Below are 18,148 nucleotides of genomic sequence, written 5' to 3' on the forward strand. Positions count from 1 at the left end.
AAATTTAAATGAATACTTATATTGCACTCGGATTACAATCTGATATTATATACTATGATTCATTTCAGCAAGTCATTTCCAAGTTTACGTAATACTTAGTGTGTAAATAATGGTTTGCACATATATAAAAATAAAGATGGTTTATTAAGTATAAATGAAAAAATAAATTATACTACTAAATCTCTACAAAATTATTATCAAAATTAGTGAGGATAATGTATTATTAGTATCGACATTTTATGTTATTTTTATACTAGACATAAATATATAATTAATTATAATATCTATTGCAATAATTTTATAAATTAATTTTGGTTTAAGCTTAAATTACATTGAATTTTGGAATAGATTTTTTAATAAAAATACCAAAAAATTAAAAATCAATAAACTTAAATATTAAAAATGTTGTCATATAATAAAAATGATATTGCTAGTTTTAGCGTTAAATTGCTTCACAGATACCGTAGTTGTATATAGTGCGCAGACCGAAGAACTTACATTAAGTGCTGTATAAGATAAATCTATTAGTATAATTGATAAACTATCATGCTAAATTTTTGTAAATTAAAATGTTAAGGTTCAAATTCAGATTGGTGGAATAATATTTGATTCTAACTTTTATATTTATAAAGAAGAACACATAGATCTAACACTAACTAAGATTTCTGGTGATTTAGCTACTATTAATTAGTTCTCAGTTGCCTTTTTTAAATTAGAATCTAAGAATGATAACATTATGTAAGATGGAACCATAATTCGCTTTAGCATTAACTTTTTTGATAGGCGTGATTGCTTTAAAAATATTTCATTATTCTATAATACCGTAACTTCAGATATTACCATACAAAGGTTTCCATAAGTATTATGTAGCTTTGATAAAGACGGAGATATCACATCTAATGTGCAAATAAACCTTGGCACATAACTAGACTAGATATTCGAAGAAAAACTCGTAGATACATATGTCGAGTGGTTCCAAACTAATAATACTTGCAAAAATAAATAATGTGCAAAATATATCATAGAACTAGTGGAAATATTATTTCCACTTGGTTATTATAACGTTAATATACAACAGACGTTTAAGAAAACAACCAATGCATTTAAGCCAGATGGTACAACAGTCGAACAAGAAACTGAGTTTACTATGAATTTAGTACTAAGATAGCTAATAACATAGTTCACAACAGAGATATTAATTAGTACCATTTCCAATGTCTTAATTCGTCCATTATATTAATCTATTGAAATTGAATAAACATTGACAACTGAAAAACCAAATGTGGACAAAAAGCATGATAGTGTTTCAGTAGATATTTGTATAGCAACAGAAAATAGTAATTCATCTTAAAGATAATGTTTTACGATTTTTTAAGATTAATTCTAAGCTCTTGAAAAACTAGTATATAGATGTGACGAATAAATAGAAACAACAATTTAAGAATGCACCGATAATCTGCTAGAGATAAGCAAATACACTGATAGTTAGGTAGGGCTAATTTACTACGACACATTTCTCGACGATGTACCAGTAGAATCATTTAAGTATTACTCTTAAGTTCCAAGAAATAAATACAGTCCAGTCGTATTATTATGTATGCAAACTCATGCATGCATAGATATAAAAATACGCGATGGATTTATACTAACTGAAGATAGCATAGAACTTATCTTAGAATGGGAAACATCCGGACAGATACAGCGGTTAATTAACGTATTTAAATTTCCAAATGAGTAATAATTATACTGCTTTATTGCGACACCGCAATAACTTCGTAATCTGACTGAAGAACATCCATCAGAATTAAAACTTACTATTGGAGGTTAATCTCTTTTTGTGAACAAAATATTAAACTTTTTACAACCTAGAATATTCATAAATGGAATTATTACTATGTTCATATTAGCATCACTGCTAGTAACTATGATAATCTTTCTTATGCATTTCAATATTGTTCATTAGAAGTGATTTAAATATAAGACTTATATATACTGAAAAGTATTGTATGAGTTGAATTTAGTGATAACTATATACGATTTTCTTTAATCATTTTATTTGAAAATAGAATATTAAGTCTAAAGCCTATAAGTATTCTCCAAAAAATAAGTAATTTTGAAGTTCTTAAATATAATTGATAAATTTATAAGTTTAAACTGTTACTTCTTTATAATATTACATATCTCTGTTTTTAAATAATAAAATTTAAATGAATACTTATATTGCACTCGGATTACAATCTGATATTATATACTATGATTCATTTCAGCAAGTCATTTCCAAGTTTACGTAATACTTAGTGTGTAAATAATGGTTTGCACATATATAAAAATAAAGATGGTTTATTAAGTATAAATGAAAAAATAAATTATACTACTAAATCTCTACAAAATTATTATCAAAATTAGTGAGGATAATGTATTATTAGTATCGACATTTTATGTTATTTTTATACTAGACATAAATATATAATTAATTATAATATCTATTGCAATAATTTTATAAATTAATTTTGGTTTAAGCTTAAATTACATTGAATTTTGGAATAGATTTTTTAATAAAAATACCAAAAAATTAAAAATCAATAAACTTAAATATTAAAAATGTTGTCATATAATAAAAATGATATTGCTAGTTTTAGCGTTAAATTGCTTCACAGATACCGTAGTTGTATATAGTGCGCAGACCGAAGAACTTACATTAAGTGCTGTATAAGATAAATCTATTAGTATAATTGATAAACTATCATGCTAAATTTTTGTAAATTAAAATGTTAAGGTTCAAATTCAGATTGGTGGAATAATATTTGATTCTAACTTTTATATTTATAAAGAAGAACACATAGATCTAACACTAACTAAGATTTCTGGTGATTTAGCTACTATTAATTAGTTCTCAGTTGCCTTTTTTAAATTAGAATCTAAGAATGATAACATTATGTAAGATGGAACCATAATTCGCTTTAGCATTAACTTTTTTGATAGGCGTAATTGCTTTAAAAATATTTCATTATTCTATAATACCGTAACTTCAGATATTACCATACAAAGGTTTCCATAAGTATTATGTAGCTTTGATAAAGACGGAGATATCACATCTAATGTGCAAATAAACCTTGGCACATAACTAGACTAGATATTCGAAGAAAAACTCGTAGATACATATGTCGAGTGGTTCCAAACTAATAATACTTGCAAAAATAAATAATGTGCAAAATATATCATAGAACTAGTGGAAATATTATTTCCACTTGGTTATTATAACGTTAATATACAACAGACGTTTAAGAAAACAACCAATGCATTTAAGCCAGATGGTACAACAGTCGAACAAGAAACTGAGTTTACTATGAATTTAGTACTAAGATAGCTAATAACATAGTTCACAACAGAGATATTAATAAACTCTATTTCTGAAATAATTGTTAAACCTCTATACAAATCTATTGAGTTATAGTAAATATTAACAGGGTTACCTTCAAATATAGACCCAAACTAGAATACTATATTATTAGATATTTGTATCGCATCTGATAATACTAATTCATCAATAAGTTATTGTTTTACTATAAGATAAGGCGAGTTTAACGCTGTAGAAACACTTATATATAGATGTGATGACGAATACAATATATCTTTCTAATAATGTACCAATAATCTACTAGAAGTTAGTAACTTTAATGATTCACAAATAGCAATAGTTTATTACGATACATTTAAGGATAACGATTCACTAGAATCATTTAAATATTACTCTCAAGTCGTTAGAAATACATTTAGCAAGGTAGTATTAAAATGTGTTATAAGATAAGCATGTGTTGAAGTCAAAATACGGGAAGATTTTATAGTCTCACAAGATACTACAGAGCTAATATTAGAATGGGTCGTATCAGGTTAAACTTAGCGGCTAACTAATGCATTTAAGTTCCCTAATAATGAATCAATTTACTGCTTTAGTGCTAGTCCTGTCTAACTTCGAAGTTTAATTAACCCTATATCAACGGATTTTAAACTGTTTATAGGACACTAATCTCTTTTTGTAAACACTGTAGAAGATTTTTTGCGTCCGGACACATTTATATATGGAATTATTGCGGGGTTACTACTCGTTTTATTATTAGGTACGATATTAGTATTAATTATGAATTTAAGCATTAAACACTAGTAGTGATTTAAATATAATATTAATATACAATTAAAAATGGCGGATCTTAGCTAAACAGATTTAGGTGGTCCAATGCTCGCATCAACCAGGATGGCTTCATCATAAATTGATGGATATCCTCCAGTTGCAGTATCTGTTCATGATATGGTTAAAGTAACTCTTGTTGATGATGCTAATCCAGATAAATACTAGTATCATACTGAGTAGATCGTTAAGTTTGGAAATACAGTTGATAAAATCTAAGCAGATATGATCTAGTTAAAAGCCAAAGTTAACAAGTGATCATATTTGATATTTTTCTTATAGATCTTTTTGGATTTTTTAGTCTCAAAATGATTTATTAATTACCAATCTAAGTACTATAGTATAATAAATATTAATAAAATTAACTAAATATATATTTTTTTAGTTTATACTAAATTTAATTTTTAGTATATAATATTATTAAATTTAGTTACAAAATTAATAAATAATCATTTAATACTCAAATATACTGTAAAATAATATTATTTGCTAGAATTATTTTTAACTTACATTTATTGTTTAAAACCTCTATATTGCAAAATTTTATGTAGTATAACTACAAGTATGATTACAGCATTACTCTTATTAAAATATTGCATAACTCAAGTAGTTAAAATATATAAATTAATTAGTAAAAATAAAGCATTAACATGATTTTCCCCTTTATATTGAATGAGTAAATACTAAAAAAAATACCGCTGTCCCAAAATGTCTAAAATATTATTAAAAACTCAATTTTATCATAAAAATCAATTTATTATCTTTATCTTACCACTGAGGTCAATTAATTTTACCGGTACTTGTCACTATCAGTTATTATATTTTAGCTTTTGCGAACCACACTAGCATCAGGTATGAACTCTTACAATATCATAATTAACCTTATCCTCGAGATCTAAATTCTGAAAAAAGTATTTCGTCCAGTATATAAGAATAGGTTACTACTCGGATTGGTATCTTTTACAGCTTGTTCTACATATTTTAAGCAATAATTACACTTTGACTTTCATTTCTTAATGAAAAATTATTCTATCAGCAAATATAATGACAAAACTAGCATGCTTCTTTCTACTTCCATTAGATGTACCCTCCTATTGCTCTTAATATATATTCATTCTCTTCCAAAGAAACCTATTTTGATACTAAAACTATACTCCCATCTTGGTATCAACATAGCACCCAATTTTACCCTCTATCTAAACTTCTACCATCCCTTTTATCATTATCAATTTCAAACTGACTCAATTTCATCTCCGCTACCCGTTTCCCCTCAAGAAGCAAGAAATGCTACCGAATTTCACAAATAATACGAATTTTATATATTATATCAACTAAAGATCACGTCAATATCATATGAATAATATCAATCGAATCGACATCTTATCAACTGCGTTAATATTATTAACTGCATCCATTGAGCATCTATTACACCAATACGATATCATTATACCACCAGCACATCTCTAATTCTATCCCACATCCTCTACACCAAAATATCACTCCATCTCGTCCATCACACCCTCGTCGTCAATTACCTCACCGTTCTGCTGTTCGTCATCGTTGGACGTCTTCTTTCCAGCCTCTAGACCGAGCAAAAATAAGTCCAGCGCCTCTTAAAGACCTGGAATTGCAATTTACCGCACAGCTTCCACGACGTCTTTCGGCTAAATCTGCTTCTTTGCAGTTTTGGATGCCGACAGGTACGAGACAAATGACGCCGTCGTTGATGCAGAACGCTGGAAAGCTAGTTTTGCATCCTTTGATATCTGGGTGGAAAAGTCAAAGAGCTTCATCACCGGCGCTAGTTGGAAATCGGCCTCTTTCTACATATTGGAGTGTAAATTTTAATGTTAACTGGAATATTATAATATATAAAATAAAAATGGAAGTCGTGTATTCGTTTGACGTACTGACGCCGCAGCCATTTGTGCCTTTGCCACGAGAAAACAGAGTTAAACGGGTGGATCTTGAAGGGTTCCAAAGTTTGTAGATTGAATATGACAAAATTACTTATCTTTCTCTGCATTTTGTTAATTAATTTGATTTCTAGTTTTTTTTAAATGTAAGGACAATTATAATTTAAGATTGCGAAATAAGTTATTTGCACAACATTCACAGATGTCAAATGTTAGAGTTTTTTATTGCTGGAGATAATAAAAAACTAAGGGATGTTTTATTATTGCAGAGATGCTATAGATTACTTCATATTGACCTTTCTTACAATAATATTGGTTTTATTCCTAAATTCATTGATTTAGTCTCCTTTTATTATCGTGAAGATTTGAGAACAATGATAGTGATTCCTGATGTACCAATGAAAGGATTTCACGGCTAAAATATGGATCTAGATAAACAGTTACTAATAAGAAAAAACAGCAAATTACCAGATACTAATAGTTTATTATTATAGCTGCTAAATTTTAGTATTGACTCAGGCTAAATTATTTTGACAATTTTAGATATTTAAAGAGATATTAATGTGATACTCATCCAGTGAAAAACAAAATGATGTTTCTGTCATGTAAAATTACTTTTCTATTAATTCCATGGTAATTATTTTACTTATATTTTCTTGTTTTAACATTATTTGGAGCTAACGTATAAATATGTAATGTATTCATTTTCAGAATGATTATGACTAACTCTACAGTTCCTGCATAGGGACGTACCAGGCCCTAGATTAAATTAACTTCCCTAAAGCGTGCATATAGTCCATTAAGCAGGCCAAAACAAAGCTTTGCACAACCATAAAGATAATGTAATAGTACCATTACTAGTATTTATAATGTATCCAGGTATAATGAAGTTAATTAAATTTTCGACTAACTTATGAACAAAATAAGCAGAAAAGATGAAGAAAAGCGTAAAGAGTATAACAAAACATTTTTTAAGTAGACTTCAATACTGGATAGACAAGTTAGTACCTATTAGACATTTTTAAAAGAAAATGATATAAAAGACATCAGATTTGGAGATTATGACATCAATGTTAACTGGAATGATGAACATGACATTAAATATGTGCATAATAATGAAAATGAAGAAGATAATTTAATCGGCTGAGTATTTTTGAATTTAACTATAATATATTATTATACATAATGTTAATTTTCACATTTTAAGAAATCAATTTTTAATAATACTTAATATTTTTATCCATTAAATAGGTTTAAGTACAATCTAATTCTAACTTATGCCATATTACCATTAAATATCATAATATTTATTATAATTTACCATTTTATTAATCTCTAATTTTTTTCACTACTTTCCACTCACAACTCACGAATTCCAAAACTGAGAATCCATTTAAAAATCCCAAACTTCATTTTTATACGGCTATTAACGCAATATCTTACCTTCCAAATCGCTAGAAATGGAATTATTTCAGCAAATACAGCAAATCAACAAATAGAACCAAAAACAGGGCATCATCGTCACTAACAGCGGAGACGGCTTCCCGCACCTCAGCCCGGCGGTGGTGCACTTCTCCGAGGCCCGCAACCGCTTCGTCAGCACGGTCGGCGTCAAATCGGAGATCCGAAAGAACTTGATAACGTCCCAGAAGGGGAGCCTCTGCATCGGTGACCAGTTTGCGCTCCCGAAGGCGTCACTTGCTGGCACTTTTGAGGTCCTTTCCTTTTCGAAGGCCGCGGCCGCCGAATTTGAGCTGACGAACACGGCAGAGGTGCAGAAGCAATTCCCGAACCAGGAGGATAGGGTGGTACTGGTGATGGAAACGCACCACATTTCGATCAACAGGACCGGAATGTTGGAGCAAATTGACGTCTGAGCGCCTTCGTTTCACTGTAAATCCAATCACTCGGCGCCGTCAGTTTTGGCGTAAATGCTTTTTTCGCTCTCCGGCTCGCTGTCGAATTCGCAATCAAAATTCATTTTCCACTCCTTTTCCGAGTGTACGACCTGGAACTCAAGGCCGCCAAAATTTTTCAGGAGGCCCTCAAGCTCGCCGTTTCCGGCCATTTCCTGGAACTGCAGGAACGTTTTAACGTCGATTTTCAAGTTTACCTGTTGCGAGAAATCCTGCCCCTCCAACGTCTAAATTAGCTTCGAAATGGACGTCGAAATCGGGCTCAGCTTCGCAGGGCACGTTCCAGGTCGATATTGCTACTCGACGAATTGGTAATCGAATTCATTTTTCCACTCCTTTTTCGTTTTTTCTGTTTTCTGATTAATGGTTTTAGTTGATATTTAAAAGTAAAATTATTCTACGGTTAAACTTGAATTTTTCAAACTTTCGTAAACGTCGACGTTCTTAAACTGCGTCAGATTCGCTGCAAATTCGGCCATTTTCAGGTGCTGAATGTCCAGAAAATCCTCAATTGAGTTGTTTTAGTTTTTCAGGAGCTGCAAATGACTGTTTTGCTCGTCCAAATTAACCCATTCGTTATCTAAAATAAGCTGTAGATTTTGATGTTTATGAGATAAATTATTATATGTTAATAATGATTATTATATTTACATTTGCAGTTTTTCAAGTTTATCGTCGGCTTCGTTTTTCTTAATTTAGGAATCGTTTTTCTGTTATTGGATAGTTCTTATGCGCGCTTGCATAGCGATAAATTTTGGAAGAAACTGATTTTTTACTTGCTAAAGGTCGTTTTTAAGGCCGATTAATTGAGTTTCTAGTGTTTGAATTTCGTTGTGGGGAATTTAGTCGTTTATTGAGTTGATTATTTCAATATTTTCGTTGTGGATTTTGGAAATTGTGTTGTTTTCACTAGTAATGAGTTCGAGTTATGAGTTAATCTGAGATGTTAGGTGTTCTTGGTTCATATTATCTTATTAGATCTCTGAAAGCTGATACTGCGCGTTTTTTAGCATTTCTGTCAACTGCGAATGCTGAGATTTGACGGTTAAAATTTATTTTTCAAAATATGCTTTTGGATCCTATATATTATCTAAATATGTTATCAATAGTTTTTATTTGTCGGCTTATTTGTCTAATTTTTTTTACAGCTGTAAGAGAATACCCTCTTTTTGGGCAACTAACCGACAGAGTTTCTGTAACTTGATGACATCTTGAGTATCCTGTGAGTGGCTTTATAGTTAGTCTAGAATTTAATGTAATTTTATATTATCTTACTAAAATTATAATGCTTGTCTTTGTGTATCTTTGAGCTATAGTTGTACTGGAATTGCCGTCTCTGGTAATACTCGGCTCATACCAGCTACGCTTACTAGGGGTTATAGAGGTGATTTCTCCAAAGTTATGGTTGGGGTCCTATTTTATCTTACATTTGGTCTATATTAAGAATGAATCTGCGAGGAAGAAATGTCTGTCATTGTGCGGTAGAGGAAATACTAATATTATTATATGTTAATAGATTAATTATAAAAGGTATACAGTTAAGGTATAAATGTATAATATATTAAATATATAATATAGATATAGGAAAAATACGCGAGTGTTACTGAGAAATGTATATAAATCCACAATCATTTCATAACTCCGAGTTTATCTGTAAATCTACCTTTAAAAATAACTCCACCTGAGCTAGGCCTAGGACCAAAGCTACTATAAATCGTATTATAGGCACCTGGGCCTGGATTCTCGTTAATAACTCGAAATTTGCTTCTCCCTGATATGCTACATCCAGTTCCACTCATTGAACTAGTCATTTCATATGCTCCAGGTCCCGGTGTGTCTGATTTAATTGTCATCCTAGAACTTCTTCCTAGTGACGAGCTTGGCTTATCTTTTCCGAATTCTCTAGAAATTTGATACTAATTTGGTCCAGGAATATCATTTTTAAAGTACTAAGTATATCGGGAAGCTAAAGTTGCGGATGCTTGGGATGTCTACATAATAGGATCATATGCACCTGGCCCGGGTGTGATCTTGATTGGTTCAATTGATGATTTCGATGCAAAAGAAAATGCCGGTGGATTCTTCATTGTAAATTCGTTGTAAGGATCATATGCTCCAGGACCTGGTGTTACTTTAGGTGGCTTATTTATTGGCCTTGATTTAATTGTAGGTGGTATTACAGTTGATTCGAAAATAGAAGATGATGGATTATATGAGTTTGGGGCTGGGTTATCATTTGAGAATTTAAACATCATTTTTGCAATTTTGTAATATTTATAATTTATATTAAATAGTAATATTAAACTACACTTACTGCAGAAAATTATACATATATAATATAAAATAATAATGGACATTTTAAATCAGATTGTTATATAAAGAATTTGTATCTAGATTAGTAATAAAACTTTTATCGTAGTTTAATTAAATGTTTTTATTTAACAGTTCTAAAGATTCATAAAAATAGGAAAAATAAAGTAAAAATCTAAATAAATTATATTTTATATAAAGAAGAATTCAATAAATATTAAAATCAACTATTACTAAAATTCAATCACTTATCTAATACAATTTAGGATTCGCCGACTTAGTATATTTATATAATACTGATTTGCAGCGTTTTATCATTAGGTTATTAGTTGGTATTTTCTTAGGAGACTTAAACGTACCTGGACTATATGATCCTGGACCAGGGGTTTAAGTTTCATAATTAAATACTTCTCGTCTACCCACCGAAAATGAAGGTGCGACGTTTGATATTTTACTATAATCGGGATTATAATATCCAGGACCTAAGTCAGTCAGTGTGCTATATGTTTTTGTCTATAATCTGGGGAACTGGTGTCTAAGACTGTTTTAGGTAAGTCCATATAAATGTTGTGAATACTTTTAAGGTGACGGTGTTTCAGATTATTTTTAGGAATAGTAGTTCATTATTCTGATAATTTAATAAACTCTATACTTATCCATATTTGTATTAATATAAACAAAAGTAAATTATTAATTCTTCATATATTACAATATTTTATAGAATACTGAAAATAAAATTTAGAAATTTATATATAATTATCTCGTATATTATATAATATTAATTATCATTTTTTACGATATTATATAATATGTATAACTCTAGAGTTAATTTAGCTTATTAATAACAAATATATGTAGATTTCATCGTAATTAAGAAATAATTATTTAGTATTACTATGAATAATATATTATTTATTTATTAAAAATAAAATAACTATTATCCTGAATAAACCACATTTCTAGTCATCTAATACTAATATCATCACATTATTAGCGTTATATCGTTTAGCATTATATGCTTTTTACAATTATAACATTAATAATCTAATAGTTCTCCAATAAATATCCATTCACTCAACAGTTTAACTATTTTCATAACTTAAACATAACATTTAATGCAAAGGCAACAAACTTATATAACATCCGGCTCCTATTCCTTAATCTTGTAAATTCTGTTAGTAGTTTAAAAAGTCTCCTTTCTAATTGCAAATCCCTACGCAATTTTGAGGTATTTTTAACTCTTACGATAATTCAGTCATGAAAGAGTCAACCTTCTTTGTAAAAAACTCATTATTAGTCGCTGGTATTATTCCTACTTTCTTATTAGGTAACATGATCATAAGAGATGTATTTTGAATTGGATGCATGTGATTGTGGAATGGAGAATAATATATCATAATTTTATATATGAAGATAGATATATTATTTCATGGTAAATAATATTATAATTAATTATTTTATACATACATTTCTAGAAATAAAAATAACTAGAAATCATTTTATTATATCTTTAAGTCTATCTAATGAAATTTTTTAGTTGAAAAAATGAGGTACTTTATAACCTAATTTTTCAAAACTTTATCCATTCACAAGTAAACATTTTTCGGGAGTATCTAATAAAGAAAGACAGTTAAGAGGGGTTCTTCCTGAGCGTTCATATTCTAGCATTAATAAATCTAAAGTTATACGTCTTTTGCTCTAATCTACCTCTATACCAGCAATACTAGTATACATTGCCTTAAGCTCAATGTCAAAATATCCAGATATTAAGCCTAATACACAACTTTCATAATTTTTATAACTATAACTCTTATATAATGGCATGTTATCTATTTTATCAACGACAGTGAAATATACTGCTTGATTGTTTTGATAATAAGCACCTTTATTATTGTAATCATAATTAGGAACTGAAAATACAGTAATTACATTGTTTTCTTCCAAAAATCCATCTACCATACTATGGCCACGGAAAAGTTATTTTTTATCACTAAATAACAAAAAATTATTAAACTTCGAGCCTATCCCTCGATTTTCATTAAATATAAAGCTTTCTATTTAATTTTTATTATAATCTGACCATAATAGGTCGGATAATGGATCTTCATTTGCATTAATGATATCAATTTCTCTAAATCTATCAATTTATTGTAATTTTGAAATATGTATCTTACATGGACCTGCATGTACAAATACTGCTGATTTTGATTCACAAGATAGTTATAAGCTATGAAATAAATCAACAAATGCATCGTAAAGCAAAATAACGTCGTCAATATTTTCATAATTCTATGTAGAATACTTAATTATCAGTTCAAGGTAAAACCCTCCAGCCTGAGATATTTATCTAGTTTCATGATTTCCTCTAAGTAATATAATATTATTCTTGTGCTCTAGCAAAAGAGAAAGCAGGACAAACAATATTTCCACCCCAAAGAAGCCTCTATCAACATAATCACCAATAAACACATACCTTATATTTTAATCTAATTTACCCGGTATAACGTATTATAGTGATTGATACATGCCATGTAGATCTCCTATTACTCGATAATCATCATGGTCAAATCTTTCTACATTTGGAAGACTTTTAAGATAAACTGTTGACAATTCAACCAAATCAAGAAGTTATTAATACGGTATAACTGTTTTACCTAGTATAAGTTTTCTTATGTCATATTAGTTAACCCAATCTGTTATATAGTCAAACTGTTCCATTTTAAATAATAACTATAAACTATTATTAAATAAATTAGTTACTAAATGTCATTTATTAATTTATATAATTATATTAAAATTTATTATTATATACAACTATTTGTAAATATTATTTACGTATTATATTTTATATAAAATAATATATTATATACATATCATTTGAAAGAGTAAACATTTTAACTTTTATAGTAATCAACATGAGTATGTTAATATATTATATTATATAGTATTTTTTAAATCCATTTATACAATATTCTTATTTTACACACTAACTATACAAAAACTATTACTAGCATATAGTTTTTACATATAATCGTTATTCATACAATTCAAATGATAAACTACCTCACTCTGCAATAATTTATCTCTCTCCATCCCAGTTGACCATTCTAGCATCATTCTTAACTTTACCTTCGAGCTCAACATATCTAACCGCACTTTCCTGCGCATGCTTCTACAACCTCAACTCCAGTATCTCAATTCTGAAAATACTATCTCTTATTTCGCTTAGAATCTTTTCCCTGTCGCTGATTTCTAGTTATTCGCTGCTTTTATTATAAACTGCCTTCTTTCTTCTTAAATTTTCTGTTTCACCCTCTAATCTACTTTAGATAATACTAGACCTTTCAACTAGTCTCATTCTCATCGCATCCATGCAATCATGAAGCACCTTCTTGCTAATCTCTACAGGTAAAATTGCAACACTCTTGTATTCATCAGGAATGAATATATCAAGAAAGTCTGTTCCACTTTGCTAGTTTTCTATTTTCTGTATGGGAGTAATTCTCATGTTGAATCTTGAATTCAAACCGTGATTTTATAGTGTATTCTTCGCCTAAATAAGATCCCTAGGAGTGAATTTAAGACCTTTAAGCGTCTAATTGAACAATTTTGTCTCCTAGTTTCTTTCTACTGAATCGACACTGTTAATTTTCCCCTAAAAGTCATTATAAATAACGCTATGAAGCAATTTTTCTCTAGAGCTGAGGAACACAAATTCCTCTGAAACTTTCAAAACAGAAGTCTGGGGTTCATTGTCAGCAAGCGGAACCTGCTAAAACGACTAAAATATCTTGTTATTAGTCGCATTTCCAACAATTGACCCCAGCGGCTAGCGTATTTTCGACTTATTCACGTTCTCCGACTCCCGATTTTGCAACTATTTGGCCAGCCCAATATTCTATGTTGTCACTATATCACTAACGAAATCGTAAACATTGTTAAAATGACACATTCCGCTTTATTTGACAAATAAACGCTAAATAGACATCAAATCCGGATAGGTGTTATAATCCACAATCCTGATCAGATTCTCTTCGAAATTGTATTGAATCTGTTCGTAGCGCTGCGGGTCACGCATGTTCATCTGCATGTACGAAACAGCGAGCTTCCCACTGTCGTGCATGGGCAGAATCGGCAACTCACGCCTTTTGAGAAGTTTCAGATAGCTCAGAAGGCTGAATGAAGACGAATACTGATCTATCGCAAAGTAGTCGTAATAGTAGCCCTGCGCGTTCTACCGGAGTTCAGAATCGATATTTTCAAGCCGGTTGAGCGATGGATCAGTTGACGCGATGCCCTTCGGGAGCATCATACCGGATTTTTGACTGAATAGCTCAATTAGGTCGGATTTCAAATGATGAGTAGTCTCCTTGCTGTTCTGCGCTTTGAGCGTCTGTGTGCGCTTCTTTAGCCAGAATTCGATGCCGATTCCAGTCTCCTGCTCCTGGTGCTCCTGCGACGCCTCGGACTCCGAAAAGCTCTTATTCAACTCCTTTTCGGGGAGCTCAAATCTCAGATTATCGTCCTCTTTCTCCTCCTTCTTCTCTAGGACGTCAGGGCACAGATTGTACGCCATGAGAAGCAGGTCCTCGTGGCGCTTTACGAGACTGCTAACGCCCTGCTGGATGCTGTATTTCGGCGTAAAAACGCTAGCAATGTTGCTGCTGAAGAGCTGTTTGTTTGCTACGTAAATGTTGTAGCTGGCGAGCGTCAGGCTCGTTTCTAGCTCCTAAAACGTGTCCTGATTGACAATTTTGTCCTCATTCTCGATAAATGCGATTTTTGCGTTCTCTTTTTTGGGCTCCTGAGGCTCGTTTTCGGTGGTTTCTGTTAGTTCTGCCTGGCCTGCTATGAATTAGGCTTCTGCGTTCAAAATGATGTTTTTGCCTTCAATTAGGCGTCTACGCCTGCTTGTAACCGTTTTCTGGATTGAACCGAGGTCTCTGAACTTTTCAGTAAGCGAGGCTATGTTCACGACTTGGGAGTCAAATTGGCCTGAAATCGTGGTTGAAAGAGGGATTGTGATCGAATTTTCGGTGTCGACTGCGGAGTTGTAAATGAATTGCCTCTCAATTAATCCGTCAAGGCGCAGTAAATCGTAGAACTTTTGTACTATGCTATTGTTATGCTGGGTTTAGCAACTTAAGAAATCTTCTCTTTTAGGATAAAATATCGTTTTTCTAACACCATTTTCATACAAATCATGGGAACTGAGGCCATCTTCGCGGGTATCGTTGAATATAAAACGATTGATCAAAAGCTTAGAATCTATAGGATATAGTGATTAAAATTTAATTTATTTAAGCTCTTCCTCTTCTGGAAGCTCGTCTAGGTCTTCACCGATAAAGCACCACATTGGGTATTCATTATCATTGAACTCAATGGTTTCGGTGTCAAATTTCGAAATAAGCTCACCACCGTAGTTATTGCGCAAAAATTCATCCAAATTGGGTTCTATGTGAACGATTTTGTCATCAACTTCAAACTATTAAATTCTCATCACCATACCATCAACACGACTTCTGAAAACAGATATTCTAGTTATAAACCAATGGGATATCTCATTTTTAATAATATCACCCTCATTATCACAAACTACTGTGTAAACAGGTCTAGGGCGCGATTGTACAATAGCAGCAACACCAGTTCTCTGTGAAAATGTGTTAAATAATCTGATAAAGCAATCTTTGTATAAAATTGTTTTTTCTGGTACGTATTCGGCAGTTATTTTCTCTTTTTCTAAAGCCTTACGAAGAGGGAAGTTATTCTCAAGCTTGATTTCGCTCAAATTCGTTGGAACAGGCCAAGGTACCGGAAGACTTGAAATTAATATTCTTATTGGGGTTACAGAATCCCATCTACTAGCATATTTCTTCTAAAGCTCAGAATTTTTCTAATTCAAATAGTCTTATTATAATTCGCCTAGATCTGCAAAATTCTCTTTCTAACTAAGTAAGTCTTTGTTGAATTGTTGAATACTTTGTTCTTGTAACAATTTTTCCTAGTTCTTCACAACATTTTATGGTAAATTCATGCAGTTCTCAATTCCACTTTGGGCATTCTAAATTTCTATTAGAAACCCATTTTCTGCTCCTCCAACTTGATTTACTAAACTCCCCTAAACAGCCTTTTTATCAACAAAATTAAACTGAATTTACCTGATTTTGACTATTTCGCTATTCATTAAGCAAATGCACCAGCTTTCTATGTTCATAAAATCGTATGTAACGTCCTGTAGATTCTTTTCGATCTGTAAATTTACAAAATAATTTTTGTCGTTAAAAATCGCTTCAATACCCTTAAAAAGGCTATTTTTGACATTGAAAATGCGTCCAGAGGCTGGATCGATGAAACAACCATTTTTGACATTTTGTGGTACTTCTAACTGCTATTTAATGGCGTTAATGTCACCTTCGTATTCTTGAGTGATACCTTCAATATAAACCCAAGAATAGCACCTTTAACCTTCCAATTAGTCAGTCGAAAGTTCCTAAATGCGTTATTTGCGTTTTTCAACTCCACTTTTCGTTTGTTTTTCTAGTTCACTTTTATGCTTTTGCCCAGTTTTACCGGGGATCAGAATATCGTCCAATTTGTTGTCTCTCGCCATTTAATTGATAATGAAATTCTCTATTTCGAGCTCCGATGCACCAATTTTTGCCATTTTGGAGCGGATTTTCGAAATCAAATTGAATTCTGAAACCGGAATTACTGGTTTTGGCTTCAAATATTTATTCGCCAAAAATGACGTTTTAACGTAATTTTCGTTAGGATTTAGCACTAAAACTGCTCCTAAAACAGACAATTTTTCGCTTCTCAAATTCGAATTTCCACTCCTAGAAAATCGCAATTCCGCAACTTTTGACTCTATTTAGTTGTTCAAAAGCGTGAAATCAGTAAAACCAGTAGAATTTTTGAGCTATATATCATGCACTAAGTTAATATTAATAGTCAATTTCTCATAAATATTCTACGGGAAATTGGAGCGGAAAATCAAATTCTAAATCGATTTTTTACAAGGCTGCAAATTGTCCAAAATCCACTGCTCTTGGGTGAAAACAGTTTCCACGTCCTGAAAATCGTTTATTTCCTTGCAATACGAATGGTTCATTTTGATGATATGCGGCTTGAAAATGGCTGAATTCGCGATGTCTGAACTGTAAAAATCGGCCAAAATTTGCGAAATTTCAACGAATTCCGGAATTTCCGGGCAGTTTTCGCGAGCCGTTTCCTGGTTCGTGAGCCTGCGGTCGGCGTATCCGATCACGACGTGGGCGTTGAAGCCTGCGCCGATTAGCAAGGACGCTAGGAGAATCGAAAGGTCGTAGCAGTCGCCGCTCTGCCATTCCAGCGTTGTTTGGGGCGACTGGATATAGCTCGGGTACAGCAGCGCGTTCTCGAGCGGGAGGTAATTGGTCGTTCTGGCGATAAAGCTAGACAGCAAATTAGCGGATTGCAGGGTAGAGGACGGCAGGATTGCGGGCTTAATAAAGGTTGGAATGAATTTGTGCGTTTTGCCCTCGTTCTGGGGTGATAGGAAAAGCGGTTTTCTGTTGGGAAAATTCGTCAAAAATGCGGTTTCGAACTATGCTGAATAGTTCAACAATAGATTTTCGCGTTCTGAGTTCTAGGTATACGAAGCTGGGAGAATAGACGGGTCCAGTGATTCAATTTTTGCGGATTTCATGTATGGAGCGGAATGTGAGATTAGCATTATTTATATATAATAATAATAAAATAGGAAATGTCAAAATAATGACATTAATAAATGAGAAAACCCTAAGTTATACGAAATAGTTTCTATGTTGATCTTTACAATT

At 31.6% G+C, this 18,148-nt stretch overlaps 13 protein-coding genes across 13 annotated transcripts; 6 read left to right on the forward strand and 7 right to left on the reverse strand. All coding sequences in view use genetic code 6, as the record gives it.

Annotated features, from left to right (window-relative positions):
* Positions 1 to 421: 421 nt before the first annotated feature.
* Positions 422 to 1,969, forward strand: SS50377_21750 (uncharacterized protein; the record flags this gene model as incomplete). Its single annotated transcript, XM_067905645.1, has 1 exon — positions 422 to 1,969. The coding sequence occupies one exon, from the start codon at positions 422 to 424 to the stop codon at positions 1,967 to 1,969; it is 1,548 nt and encodes a 515-aa protein (XP_067766962.1).
* A 651-nt stretch (positions 1,970 to 2,620) lies between these two features.
* Positions 2,621 to 4,168, forward strand: SS50377_21751 (uncharacterized protein; the record flags this gene model as incomplete). Its single annotated transcript, XM_067905646.1, has 1 exon — positions 2,621 to 4,168. One exon carries the CDS (start codon positions 2,621 to 2,623, stop codon positions 4,166 to 4,168), a length of 1,548 nt encoding a protein of 515 aa, XP_067766963.1.
* Positions 4,169 to 4,198: 30 nt separating this feature from the next.
* SS50377_21752 (uncharacterized protein) lies at positions 4,199 to 4,444 on the forward strand (the record flags this gene model as incomplete). The annotated part of the gene is made up of 1 exon (XM_067905647.1): positions 4,199 to 4,444. The coding sequence occupies one exon, from the start codon at positions 4,199 to 4,201 to the stop codon at positions 4,442 to 4,444; it is 246 nt and encodes an 81-aa protein (XP_067766964.1).
* Positions 4,445 to 5,682: 1,238 nt separating this feature from the next.
* On the reverse strand, positions 5,683 to 6,015 carry SS50377_21753 (uncharacterized protein; the record flags this gene model as incomplete). The annotated part of the gene is made up of 1 exon (XM_067905648.1): positions 5,683 to 6,015. One exon carries the CDS (start codon positions 6,013 to 6,015, stop codon positions 5,683 to 5,685), a length of 333 nt encoding a protein of 110 aa, XP_067766965.1.
* A 53-nt stretch (positions 6,016 to 6,068) lies between these two features.
* On the forward strand, positions 6,069 to 6,683 carry SS50377_21754 (uncharacterized protein; the record flags this gene model as incomplete). The annotated part of the gene is made up of 1 exon (XM_067905649.1): positions 6,069 to 6,683. One exon carries the CDS (start codon positions 6,069 to 6,071, stop codon positions 6,681 to 6,683), a length of 615 nt encoding a protein of 204 aa, XP_067766966.1.
* Positions 6,684 to 6,814: 131 nt separating this feature from the next.
* SS50377_21755 (uncharacterized protein) lies at positions 6,815 to 7,249 on the forward strand (the record flags this gene model as incomplete). Its single annotated transcript, XM_067905650.1, has 1 exon — positions 6,815 to 7,249. The coding sequence occupies one exon, from the start codon at positions 6,815 to 6,817 to the stop codon at positions 7,247 to 7,249; it is 435 nt and encodes a 144-aa protein (XP_067766967.1).
* Positions 7,250 to 7,562: 313 nt separating this feature from the next.
* On the forward strand, positions 7,563 to 7,979 carry SS50377_21756 (Pyridoxamine 5'-phosphate oxidase domain-containing protein; the record flags this gene model as incomplete). The annotated part of the gene is made up of 1 exon (XM_067905651.1): positions 7,563 to 7,979. One exon carries the CDS (start codon positions 7,563 to 7,565, stop codon positions 7,977 to 7,979), a length of 417 nt encoding a protein of 138 aa, XP_067766968.1.
* Positions 7,980 to 8,005: 26 nt separating this feature from the next.
* On the reverse strand, positions 8,006 to 9,493 carry SS50377_21757 (uncharacterized protein; the record flags this gene model as incomplete). The annotated part of the gene is made up of 1 exon (XM_067905652.1): positions 8,006 to 9,493. One exon carries the CDS (start codon positions 9,491 to 9,493, stop codon positions 8,006 to 8,008), a length of 1,488 nt encoding a protein of 495 aa, XP_067766969.1.
* Positions 9,494 to 9,646: 153 nt separating this feature from the next.
* On the reverse strand, positions 9,647 to 10,273 carry SS50377_21758 (SHIPPO 1-like protein; the record flags this gene model as incomplete). Its single annotated transcript, XM_067905653.1, has 1 exon — positions 9,647 to 10,273. The coding sequence occupies one exon, from the start codon at positions 10,271 to 10,273 to the stop codon at positions 9,647 to 9,649; it is 627 nt and encodes a 208-aa protein (XP_067766970.1).
* Positions 10,274 to 10,568: 295 nt separating this feature from the next.
* SS50377_21759 (uncharacterized protein) lies at positions 10,569 to 11,117 on the reverse strand (the record flags this gene model as incomplete). The annotated part of the gene is made up of 1 exon (XM_067905654.1): positions 10,569 to 11,117. One exon carries the CDS (start codon positions 11,115 to 11,117, stop codon positions 10,569 to 10,571), a length of 549 nt encoding a protein of 182 aa, XP_067766971.1.
* Positions 11,118 to 11,398: 281 nt separating this feature from the next.
* On the reverse strand, positions 11,399 to 11,695 carry SS50377_21760 (uncharacterized protein; the record flags this gene model as incomplete). The annotated part of the gene is made up of 1 exon (XM_067905655.1): positions 11,399 to 11,695. One exon carries the CDS (start codon positions 11,693 to 11,695, stop codon positions 11,399 to 11,401), a length of 297 nt encoding a protein of 98 aa, XP_067766972.1.
* Positions 11,696 to 11,822: 127 nt separating this feature from the next.
* Positions 11,823 to 13,046, reverse strand: SS50377_21761 (Serine/threonine-protein phosphatase; the record flags this gene model as incomplete). The annotated part of the gene is made up of 1 exon (XM_067905656.1): positions 11,823 to 13,046. One exon carries the CDS (start codon positions 13,044 to 13,046, stop codon positions 11,823 to 11,825), a length of 1,224 nt encoding a protein of 407 aa, XP_067766973.1.
* Positions 13,047 to 13,392: 346 nt separating this feature from the next.
* On the reverse strand, positions 13,393 to 18,015 carry SS50377_21762 (uncharacterized protein; the record flags this gene model as incomplete). Its single annotated transcript, XM_067905657.1, has 1 exon — positions 13,393 to 18,015. One exon carries the CDS (start codon positions 18,013 to 18,015, stop codon positions 13,393 to 13,395), a length of 4,623 nt encoding a protein of 1,540 aa, XP_067766974.1.
* Between the last annotated feature and the right edge of the window lie 133 nt (positions 18,016 to 18,148).

Source organism: Spironucleus salmonicida, chromosome 2 (genome assembly GCF_000497125.1).
Source record: "Spironucleus salmonicida strain ATCC 50377 chromosome 2, whole genome shotgun sequence".
In the NCBI taxonomy this organism is placed as follows: Eukaryota; Fornicata; order Diplomonadida; family Hexamitidae; genus Spironucleus; species Spironucleus salmonicida.